This window comes from Morchella importuna (assembly GCF_003444635.1).
Source record: "Morchella importuna strain M04M26 chromosome Unknown Morimp01GS003, whole genome shotgun sequence".
Classification (NCBI taxonomy): domain Eukaryota; kingdom Fungi; phylum Ascomycota; class Pezizomycetes; order Pezizales; family Morchellaceae; genus Morchella; species Morchella importuna.
The window spans coordinates 1,398,786-1,410,945 of record NW_025763400.1 but is presented as its reverse complement, the minus strand read 5'-3'; the positions used below and the strand labels follow the sequence as shown (position 1 = coordinate 1,410,945).

At 46.3% G+C, this 12,160-nt stretch overlaps 3 protein-coding genes across 3 annotated transcripts; 2 read left to right on the top strand and 1 right to left on the bottom strand.

The window, feature by feature from the left end:
- Positions 1–880: 880 nt before the first annotated feature.
- Positions 881–1,992, top strand: LAJ45_01883 (uncharacterized protein; the record flags this gene model as incomplete). Its single annotated transcript, XM_046111475.1, has 8 exons — positions 881–921; positions 1,124–1,147; positions 1,209–1,218; positions 1,279–1,299; positions 1,372–1,400; positions 1,559–1,628; positions 1,863–1,870; positions 1,941–1,992. The coding sequence occupies 8 exons, from the start codon at positions 881–883 to the stop codon at positions 1,990–1,992; spliced, it is 255 nt and encodes an 84-aa protein (XP_045975419.1).
- Positions 1,993–4,537: 2,545 nt separating this feature from the next.
- Positions 4,538–5,449, top strand: LAJ45_01882 (uncharacterized protein; the record flags this gene model as incomplete). The annotated part of the gene is made up of 5 exons (XM_046111474.1): positions 4,538–4,700; positions 4,765–4,857; positions 4,931–4,985; positions 5,123–5,237; positions 5,366–5,449. The coding sequence occupies 5 exons, from the start codon at positions 4,538–4,540 to the stop codon at positions 5,447–5,449; spliced, it is 510 nt and encodes a 169-aa protein (XP_045975418.1).
- A 1,319-nt stretch (positions 5,450–6,768) lies between these two features.
- Positions 6,769–8,496, bottom strand: LAJ45_01881 (uncharacterized protein; the record flags this gene model as incomplete). Its single annotated transcript, XM_046111473.1, has 2 exons — positions 6,769–8,321; positions 8,397–8,496. 2 exons carry the CDS (start codon positions 8,494–8,496, stop codon positions 6,769–6,771), a joined length of 1,653 nt encoding a protein of 550 aa, XP_045975417.1.
- Positions 8,497–12,160: the final 3,664 nt, after the last annotated feature.

Genomic DNA, 12,160 nt, shown 5'->3' with positions numbered 1-12,160 from the left:
GAGTCAATTAATTCACCCTCAACTAATTGGGAGGGGGGAAATCCCATTCACCTATACAGCATGGAATTAATGTAAAATCATATACATTCATTGTTGGTCGATTATGTTTGTTATTCGTTTCTCTCTCTACTTAGACTTGACCTTGTCCGAACCTGACCTTGATAAGACCCGCAAGTGTTAAAGATCAGAGCAAGGTTTAATTTTACAAATGACTCTGGTCATGGTGGTTTATGGGATGATGCACCGGTGATTTGAAGTTTCTTTTAATTGGTCCTAATCCCTATCTTGTTGAGTTGTTTCACTCTTTCGAGAAAAATATGCGTAGTAAACATGTAATGAGCTTAGGACTTGATTGGTGAGTTTACAGTAACACCAAGTAGTTACCAAGGATGCTGTCTCGTTTGATCTCCACACACACGCGCACACACACACACACACACACACATGGACATGGACATGGACATGGACATGGTGAAGTATTCGCTCGATAACACTTGAATGTTGCCTTTTGGACCAACTTAGCATACATAGGATGTTCTTCCCGGATCCGTACAGTAGGTGGGGTGGCATGTGAAAAAATAATCCCGTTTTATCTTTCTCTTTTCGAGGTTGAATGTCGGACGGGGCGAGACCGCGGGGAGGTATGAGTACTCAGCTGGTTGAGTATGAGATAACAAGCTGGCAGAGATAACCTATATTGTCCTCATATCATACCCATACATACAAAAATCCCCGCGAGTTGTGTAACCTCAAGAACGTCCGAATATTTTGCCTCCTATCAACGGCTGGTAATACCTGATTCGAGGGAAGCCTTTTTCCCGAGAAGGAAGCCCCTTAAAATCGTATTTATGTTTCTGTTTGAGCCTTGGACGGAGTCGCCATGGGAATCGAACTAATGCCAAAATGTGCAGAGTTGAGGAAGTGAGATCTTGTGGATCCATGCTGGCAATGGTTTCATAGGGTTGTACTCTAAGGTTTCAATGAGTAAGAGCCCGTCAATGTCCTACCAACAGCTGGAGAGATATGCCATCCCAATGGGCCAACGGATAAACCTTTAAGCAACCGAGGATGGATGTGCTAGAGATTCCTCTGATCATAAATCACTCATTTAAGCAGGATTCAGGGTTAACCAGACAGAGCATGTAAAGTATGTACCCGTGAGATACAGCTTCTTCGGTTTCTCGCATATGCTGACCTCGGGAAATAAGCATCACTGGTGTAATTGTTGCATCAGCAAGCACGCCAATCAATGGATCAGGACGCTGATGATGACTTCAGCAGGATTTCTGCTCGCTGTATGTAAGTAAAAGTAGCTTCCCTAAGATCACAGGAAAAGTATCGAGGTGCAGCCCCCTTACTCTGGGGTACCAGCCAGCACGCAAGCCAGCAGGCATCATCGCGTATGTAACCTGACCATACTTGGGCAATCCTCTTGCGCCATCAGATGAATTTCCAACCGATCACCGGAAGTTCCCAGCGTATCAGACGTGATGGGCGTTGTCTGTTGTTGTTTTTGTGGGGTAGTGAGACGTTTCCCGATGATCATCGTGGGTCCCAGCGTCGCTTATGTACCCGAATTAGCAACATCTCAACGGCCTTCCTCGTCGCTCGATGATGCAATAATTCAGGTACGCGAGGCCTTCAACGATACGTCGCGTTAACTTCCTGGATTTCTGGGACGAAAAAAAATTCCACCCGTGACTACTGTAGAGTACCGTTCTCGTGGCTTGCATCACATCACCACACAGGAAGTGGCCAAGACTCCAAAACGAAGACTAGGGGTGAATGATTGTTTTTTTTCGGGAGAGATCTACGGATATGGCAAAGGTTAGTAATATGCACACTGCTTTGCTAGATTCTAGAAGACCCTGTGAGTTATTTTGCCCCACAGTCATAGCGATGCTCTAGTGACTAAGGCCACGGAATAACCCTGGTGGCAGGTCGCCGAATGATGCACTGCTAGTTCGGAGGCGGGCTAATGGAAGTCTCTGAGGCCCCTGGAAGGCGTTGCGGAAACACTCGGGGGAGCACAACGCGTTCTCTCGGGAGCCTCCCCGGTGATCAACCGGAAAAACTTTCATGATCCACTCCTAAGTCCTAAGGCCGGCCAGTCAGCCAGAAGCCTTATTGGCTAGTTGGCTGTAGGCTATTCACGAGTGCGTAACCCACATAAATTCTCTAAGAGTGGATATACTCTACAGTGTCATATGTACTTTCCATACATACAGGATATCCGCCGTCTCCGGTGGTCAGGTAAAAGTGACCGAATCTCGAAAACCTCAAACACACTATCGCCATCACCACCACCACCACTTCCTGCGGTCACCATTCTAAGGAAGATATCTCTGGCTCACAATTCTCATTTAGATACATGGAACGAAATTATCAGGGCTATATAAGTATACGGTATCATTGTTCAGGCTGGTAGTTTTACGATCATGTATGTACACCTGTCAAGGTTTTGGTTGTGATAGAAACCGGGGACACTTCACACAGGGAGCCGGCATTTCGTTGGCGTTGGTGTCTGTTCTTTTGTTAGGTGAATACAGATCCAACGTTGTTATCTAACCAGTTCTGGAACCAGCAGCATAATTGTTTTTTGGGTCACTGCGTCGCAACCAAAATTTGAGTTTTTTTTGTAGTTTTAAATTTACTGAGTTACAATTTTTTTGTTTGTTTGACGCAGTGGTTAAAACTACCTTATTCACCCCGAGACTCGAGAGGTCTTAGGGCTGTGGAAGACTCAGCGTTGACATTGCATATTGAGCTCTATGACTAAATAGGTGTCAATGATAATATTAGAGATTTTCTTGAGTCTCGACCTAAAATTTGATCACGAGAGAAACCAACGCTGATCTATCACCCTTGCAGCTTTCCCCGGAGTGAGCATCTTATATTTTGTGGGGTTAGCTCACGGAATCTGGCAGGTTCCCATCAGAGATCATCTTCCCCACACAGATTTCCCATATGCTATAGAGAGATTTGAATTGTGATAGTCCTCATCCGCGTCATCATACAGTGAATCTCAAACAAACTACTCGTTTACCACGAAAAGAACCAGAAAATGCAAGTGACGGAAACAGGGATAGTTTGTATGAGAGATCACCGCCGCTCCATACAAATAATCCTTGCCCTGAGCAACTGGTTCTTTTCGTGGTAAACAAGTAGTGTTTCCTGGCTATTGGGACCTTTTATACAGCGAGAGGTAAAATTATTGTAGAAACAGGGGTCTAAAAACAGGGTTTCTGTGGCTGGGCAAGCCAATAGAACTCCTCCCATATTTCTACAATAATCTTACCGCAAGCTGTATCATGGGTTGCGGTTCTGCGGGCAGAAATTCCCTGAGTTGCACTGATCTACGTTGAAACAAAATAGAGTATGGAATCCTTACTGCAAGGGTCCTTTGCCCTTCCCGGCGAATCGGGGAGCCACGAAAAAAGGCACTACCTATTAGGGTGGCAGAGCCTCGTGCACTTCTCCTTCTGGAAGCACGAAGAAGTTCAAGAACCACCTGACTGATGAATTGTTTGCCGTTATATTTGATTCATCATCCGAAGTCGACTTCTTCGCCGCACTCTGATTGCCACCCCTACCACCGGTCACGCAAACATATGTAGATAGTAAGACAGTTCATGACGGCAGTAATTCTGGAAATGGAAGGGCATTTATTCTTAGGGTAACCGGAAAACGAGGGGAAATATCCGGGGACAGTAAGGCAACTCAAGCGAGAACGGGGAATAGGTATGTCTGTAAATAGCGGTGGGAAACAAAGAGGGTGTGGCGGGATGAGCTCTGGATGAATACAATCTCTGGACTCACTCTAAAGACGTGCACACCTTGGTGTGGTGGTGGTGGTGGTGTTCAAGTGCCAGCGAACACGTCATTCGAATTAGAGCCTCTCAGGCAGATAATGTGAGCAAGAGGAATATGTGACGGGACCAGAGGAAACGGAATGGGAGAGGGGTAGAGGCTTGAAGATGTATGTATGTATGTAGAGGGGAAATATAATAATTACACACCAGAAAGAGGGGTCTAGATAATTCTGTAGTTATCTCTTTACACGCGCCTCTAAAAGCCTCTTTCAGGGTCTTTGAAAGCCCTTGAAACTGCTTCTTGTGTTGCGGGGAATGTGTTTTTTTGGGAGGCGCCACCAGTTGCACAATCATCAAAACTACATATCTCGACTTCTCCCGGAGGGCACCGACGTCCTTTTAAAAAATAAAAAAAAGATGGAGTGAGTTTCAATTGCTAAAGACGTTTCCAACGCCGAAAGGGAAACATCCTATTTCTAATATCCTTCTTTGACACTCTCAATATGTTGTGCCCCTGCAAAGCTATATTGTGGTTGCGATTTTGATAGTGGGGCTTTCATATGCCCCTCCTTCCTTCCCCGCTTAGATACTTGTCAACATCTATAAGGTAATCTTCCGTAGTTATTGATAGCGACAACAAGCATCAACACCAACACCACTTCAACCAAATTTAATTCATCCACCTCTAAACATCCCGAATACACCTCAGCTTATTCGACCCTAACATGGCTGCCTCCCCGCTTGCTTCTGCAAACCTACTGCGTAGGCAGCTCAAGGGGATGCAGTCCGACAAGGACCTCTCCAATATCAGTGTCGGGCTTGTCGAAGATAATATCTACGAGTGGGAGGTTATGCTTATGATATCTGACGACTGCAAATTCTACGGAGGTGCGCCTCTCTCAACATCTCGGCCTCAACAGGGGACTTTATACCTGACGAGAATTGTGGTTAGGTGGTTTCTTCCGGGCACGTCTGTCTTTCCCCGTGGACTATCCGCACAATCCCCCCAATATGAAATTCGAAACACCAATTTGGCATCCAAACAGTACGTCTGTTAGAAATCTAGAACCTGCACCTCTTATATATATATTGACTGGCTCTGACACCACCGTTGTTAGTTTATCCGGACGGCAACGTCTGCATCTCCATCCTCCACCCCCCTGAAGAAGACCAGTAAACATCACCCTTGCTTTCCATTTCCACCCCTCCATTGACTTTCAAAACCCTCAATCCCTCTCGTTCGTGACTGCGTAAAATGATACCACATGGTATACTGATGGTGTTCGTTCTTCGTGATTGTTACCTTGCAGATATGGATATGAGTCGGCCGCAGAACGTTGGCTTCCCGTACACACACCAGAGACAATATTGATATCAGTCATTTCCATGCTGAGTTCCCCTAATGACGAGAGTCCCGCCAACCTGGTAGGTGAAGCCCTTCTGTAAATTTTAAAGAAGAAACAAAACAATACAAAACAAAAATGAATTGGCCCAATGAGGGGCCAATGCATTGGCCAGGTCGTAAACAATCATCCACTGACGTCTTTCCACAGGAGGCAGCGAAGCAGTGGCGCGATGATCCCGCCGAGTTTAAGAAAAAGGCGAGAAAATGCGTCAGGGATAGTCTAGAATGGTGAAGAAAAGCAATTGTTCTCTTTTCGAGAATGATAAAAAAATGACAAATATAATTTTCTGTCCCGTTGTATGTCTATGGCGCCTGAACAGGAAGGGGTGGTTGGTTACTGAAGGGCCGGCTAGAAGGCCGGTACTTTTCTGGTTGGTTGTGTGGTTGGTTGGAGGGGCCTGGTCAGGTCAGGTTCTCTTGTGTATGTACTAGTACGATACAAAAATTTCCTTTCTCTTTTGCCAATAGTTTTGCGAATGATACCTGATTCATATTTTTGCGATATAATACTCGACGGGTACCTGTACCCCGTGAGCCTATTTATCTGGTTTTTAAGCCCGCATGGCTTCCCTCCACCCTACTATCAAAAAGTCCTACTGGCCGTGGCTGCTTTTTTCCGTATCTGCCAAGAGCACAACCAATGCAAGTGAAGGACTCCAACACCTCCTCCGCATCGGTCTGCCCGGCTGTCTGCTGCAAGGTAATAACAATGCGCACGTAAGGCGGAGTCACTGTCCACGGCCAATTCAGTGCTGTGGTCCTATGGAGGCATAGCCGATGGCGGAGAGACTACCTTTACTTGTGGAGTCCCATGCGAAAGGGTCATGTGTTCAGCCGAAGAAAAAAATCAATCCTCTCTTTTTTTCTTTTCGTTTTTTTTATTCCCAGACAAGGTTATTTTTTCTCTGGACAAGGCTATTTGCTCCAATCAGATTCTTTCTTTTTTGTAACTACTTACAATCTCGGATGCCTGTGCACACCAGCTACCACAGAAAATACACACTCAATAACGGAGACTGAAAAAGAATATATATATCTCAAAAGTTGAATCTGGCCCGATTTGGGTCGCAAATTCCTAAAACTACAATAGACAATAGAATATCACACACAAAAAGGTTTTTTTTTTTCCTCGCTCGACCAAGCGAATCCAACCGGCCAGACTCCGAAAGTAAAGAAACAAGATAAATGACGCCTGGCCTTTAAAAGGCATTCTGACAAAGGGAAAGGAAAGAAAAAAAGCACACCGGCACACAAGAAGAAGAAAGTAACCGAATACACCGATATGCCATAGAACAAGACGCCCCGTGAGGTAAAGAAAAATTACATAGGAAAAAAACCATAGAGAAAAAAAAAGAGGACCACCTTTCACCGTAACATGAACCAAATAATGCCACACCACTAACCACCCCTTCATACCGAAAGAAAACCCTTCATTAAGCCGTAAAATGTTGAGGATGAATGATGATATGTCGAAATATGATACTGAATATACTACCGATCCACCCAAATGATATTTATACAAATGCAACCAATCTAATCGTACCAATCCCATTACCACCCAGCTACATGGTATTCATGCAGCCCCTGATCGAAATAATGATTCCATGAGTTATTCTTGGAAGCATTGCCCTTGGAGGCACTGGCTTTTGTGGATGAAGCTGCCTTGCTAGAGTATTCGTTGACCTGAGGGAAGTCATTCAACTTCGTGACGTCGTGTGCGGTGTGTCGTCGTTTAAGAACAGCAGCTGCAGTGGTGTTCTTTTGCTGCCTCTCCCAAAGAAGATGTCTTCGGAGAGACTCAGTCAACTCAGTGGCAAGCATGTTCCTGCGGGTAGTGCGGGGTGAAAGGGCAGGGGGATGCATATTGCTGGTTGTCATAATGATTGGCTTTGCGCGGGTAATCTCGGCGGTTGGCTTAGCGGTGAGAGGGGATTCTCGCTGGAGTGAAGGAGCAAGAGATGGGCCGGAAGGTGAAGTAGTCCTTGACCTTAAAGCTGGGGTAGACCGAGATCCAGCATTGGCAAGTGCTGCTGCCCGTTTTGGCTCGTGAAGCATAGTAGAAAGAAGAGAACGTCTGGAAGTCAACATTTGTCGGCTCTCAACTCGCTGGAACATTGTATCTGGGTTGTAGCTCGAGTGAGCGCTGTCGTCTGTGGATGATTCCCAGTCTGATGAATCTTCATCAATGGCGCTCTCAGAAATCACTTCTTCATCCTCGGTGTAAACATCGTCATCTTTGAATGTTCTTGTGGCAACCTCCTGTCTAAAAGATGTCCTCTTCCCTGATGTTCTCTTCAATCCCTCAGAAAGCTTACTCTTTCGCATGGGTGGGTCCTGTGTGAAGCTGTCCTCAGAGTCGCTCTCATCATCATAAGCAGATGAGTTTGATGAGCCAATGAAGAACATCGACTTCTTTGTGGCCTTCCTGGGTGCCGGTGACATCTTCTTGGTAGGAGCAGCTGGTTCGGAAGGCAAGCATGCATTTGAGCGATTTGAGCGAATTGATACGGAGATATTCTGACCAGGTGTGAATCCACGAACAACGCTGTGAGCGCTAACGCTCGTTGAATACGAAGATGCAGATCCCACAGGTGTTGAATGGGCTGCGGGAAGAGCAGGTGAGCACATTGATTGCTCGGGCATTGTCTCCTGTGCGGCCTCTTCCACTTCTGTAGAAATGACGAGAGGACGCTTTGAAATCCAATCATCGGCACTAGACTTGCTCTTGTCCAGATCTTCCATCAACTTCACCAAACAAACTGGTGTCATATGCTTTTCCCTGCCTCGGTAGCGCTCAGCTGAGTCGGTTCGCAATAAGCATGATCTTGATGACTTGATGTTGACAGCATCTGATCGCAGCTCATAATCTGATGCAGCTGACTCGACACTTGATGAAAGCTCTGGAACATCTGAGTATGTATCAGAATCCTGTCGTCTGGGCTTTCGTGGAATTGTTGCGGTGGGAGCAGCAGTGGCGGTTGGCTTGATAGGTGCAACTGTCACAGCCGTCTCCTCACAGCAAAAAGTCTCCCGATTCCACACCCTCCAACTCAGATTCTCTAGTCTCCTCCCATTCTCCAATGACTCAGCACATTTTGAGAAAACTAGAGAAAAAAACCATTGTCAGCACATTTTGACACTAAAAAGCGAGGAAAGGTGGCAGTTTTCTGTAAACTCACTTGTCCACATGCTGAAAAGATTATCTACATTTCTGGGATCGACCTTAGCGATGTGGTTAATGTCCAAAGACAACATAGGGCTGGATAGTCGCGAAGGCATCTTCGCGGGTTGTACTATGTCGTTATATGGTGGATGTTGGTATTTATGTTTGAGGGGGAGTGGTCGATGACGGTTGACCGATAGATGATGATGGTTGTTGTTTTGTTGACTAGTGGGTCTAGACGGTTGCTAGTGTATTGGTAGTGCGGGATCGACTTCCTTTATGTTGTCGTTGGGGGGTAATGATGGATATATATGTTCAGATTGAAGTGGTGTTCCAACGACTGTACTGTTCCAACGACTTTGATGTTCAGAATGTCGAGAAGTAGCAGGTAGGGGGGGATAGCAATGGCTAAGTAGTAGGTAGCAGAGGCCGTTTAAGTTTGGGGGGATGCGAGGGTTGATTAATATTAGGTGTCGGTGTCGGTTGGGGTGGTTCAGCACCAGCCTGCCTGGGGTGTGTGTGGGACTCTGTGTGGATACACTACATGTAGTTCTATGGGTTACGCTTGCTCGCTCACCCTGTGTCTTTCGCTCAGTCCCACACCCATCCGATCCCTCCCAGCACCTACTAACAACCGTGGAAAGATGTGGGTCAGGCCTGAGACACCACTTGGTAGAGTACTGGGGCTTACCCGTCGGGCTCCCCTCGGGAGATTGGGGCATTTGGGCTTAAGGTCAGCCAGGGGGGTACGGTTACTTGGACAAAGGACAAGAGTTTTTTTTTTTTTTTTTTCGACCTTTGCCTGTCTGGATGACATGCACGGCAATGATGGTGAACTTTTTGAGGTGAGCCCACTCTAGATACGTACATACATGAAGTCCTCATTGCTGACTCGAAATCTCCATAGAACAAAGCCCCATGCAGAAACCTACATGATCCCAATGCACGCAGTTATCTAAATGAAAATAGCATTTGGATGAATGGGGAAGCCAAAGGAAGGAAAAAAAGATTGTAATGGGAATATATTCGTCCCCCCATCCTCCATGCCTCCCCTTCTGCTTTTTACTCATCTATCATGGCGAAAAGGCGCAAATGAAAATGGAACCATATCATGGGGGAGGTTGGTTGGCCGGATTCCTAACTTGTTTTCAGACTTCAGACTCAACGCAAGGAGTCGTTCTCGTCTACTCTGTGGGGGTTTCTCTGTGTCCGGACTCTTGTCCACTAAAAACTCTTACTTTTCACTGCTCGAAACAAATTTCTCCAAACAAAAAAACAAAAAAACTCAAGTCACGTTCACCTTGAATCCCAATGAATTCGTTTTTTCAAATTATGTTTTCCTCGCCCCTTGTCTCTAATGATGCCTGGAATGCCCGACAGACGACACCGCCTTCGCTGACCCACTAAGGTCTTACACCTTTACTCCCTCACCCTCAGTAAGTATCATACACCTACATACATATACTTACGTATAACTCACGCCTGCTTCCATGTTGTAAATTGGCCGGATAAAAGATGTGGGGTATGATACTTGCTTGTGTCTCGCTCTCGAGCCCATCAAAACCCTACCTTTTATCCAGAGTATGATGAGCAGCGAAGCCTGGCACTGGACAGAGGACCTGATGCCGGGCTAATGGAACGCAGTGTAGGCCTTTCACCTGACACGGACGCAAACGAGGCACAAGCAAGTACATCCTCCATACTCTACCACCGCGACCGTAACAGATCGCTGGGATAGCATCCCATGCCATGCTGCCCCCCAATTGGCCTTTTCTCCCATCATCATTATCCAATCCACCATCACCCCCCCAGTCATCCACTTCTTCTCGACCCTTAGTCCTGCCACATTGGGCATCCCCCATCTCGGCACTTTCTCCTTCAAGCTTCCTGAATGTTTGTACTTTGAAGAGCAATGGGTTTCGGAATTGCTCCCTGGACCCGGAATTCAATATCACGACCTTCCAAGAGCCGTTCATTTAAAGGGTGACTGTATCGTTAAAACAAACAATAATAATAGTAATATCTCATCAATCTAGTGACAGAATACGAAAGCCCGGTCAAGTGTTGTATCGAATTCCCGAAAGTCCCATTGTTATAGTTTTGAGTGGATGTATGTACTCATGTGGAAGTTTCGCACACACGCACCTGTCAAAGAAACAGCAGCCACCTTACAATCCTCAATTCCGTGATATACATATCAAAGGCAAAAGATCGCGAGGGAAACATCCATCTTATTGACTTTATTTTCTTTTTCTTTGTTTGAAATAACTATGGGGCTTTAGATCACCTTCTGACAAAGTGGAAACGTCAGACACAAAAAGAAGCTCTCCACAGATTCGACATAAACACGATCAGCTGGCTGACCATCGATTCGCCCGCGCATTAAATCCTCGATTTCCCCACAATCACATCTATCATTCGCTTCGATGAATATCCCTTTTCTAAATAAATATAAAAAAAAATCTAATTTCTGTTTCGTCCCCTCCCCAGAAACTGTACCTATGACTGCGTAGTAGCAAGAAGGTCCCTGTTGAGGTGAGAAGCCAGCTGGCCACCCTAGACCACGTGCAGCTTATTCAGGGCGCAACGGTATTATCTAGTCCCAAAGAGGACGAGCTGCCCATCCTTTCGCGATCGGCTGCTTCCGCCACAGAAGGTCTCGCTGGTTGTTCGTTCACACACTACGCTCCTCCGGCCGGCAGCGAATTTTCCGACCAAAAATAAACCACACCAGCACATATCTCTACGGAGTCTACATACCCTAGACTACGTACCCAGCTGTAAGCTGTAGCTGTATGTACGCTCTAAAGGATCAAAAAGAGCTTCCTCAACCACCACCCCCTTAAGCTTCACCTTGTGAATATGTAGGTAAATACCTATCTTATCTATCATTTGCTCCCCATAAAGAGGGAAGCAGAAGCGTGTGGGAGCGATCAACGGCCGAGAACGCTCATACCACCCAGCTACTTCTACTATCGGTTTCAACTACGAGGACAGCAGCAGCAGCAGAAGCAACACTGCCTCCGTGACTGACTGAATGACTGACTCTGCCATTGAATATTGGCCTATCTTTTGCTAGTAAATAATGCTAATATGCTAACTGATCTGGAGAAGGTAAGGTAAGGCAAGGTTCTTGTGTTCGACAGTCATCCGTCAGCGTTACTCCGGACTTTTATTGAATCTGCTTACCGAACATGCGGTAGTTCGTGACCAGCTGGACTAGGAAAAATAAACTACCGTCGTTGTCGTCGCCGCCGCGGTCACCAGCGTATTATCACATACCAACTGCAACGTTGCACGTAATACTTCTTCTTTCCTCACCCTGAACAGGTTCCACCTTTGTCATGAGGATCAAAATAATATCTGAATTCCCAAGGGGATGGATCCATGGGATGTATGGTACATACGTAGGTATGGAGGGGAGGGGGGGCGCGGACAGCAGAGGGTTCGTCTCGTCATTTGTAGGAGTATGGATCACATATCTGCTGTTATCGCTTGTTAGTTACCTGCCCTGTCCTGCCCTGCTTGCGCAAAAAAAAAAGAGGTTTCCTTGTCGAAGAAAAACCAAAAAAAACCAGCCCTGAACTTCAAGAAGAAGGGGTGGAAGATGAAGCTAGGTATTTGTTGGCGCTCGAACCTGATCACGTTCTGTGTACGCTATGTCCCAACTCTTCGTTAGTTGCCCCACGCGTGACAGACACCGACCATTACCGCGGGGGTTGTCCGGTGTTCGAGCCGTTGATCCGCCGGTGGTGGTGGTGGCTCAACGACCCTCGAGTG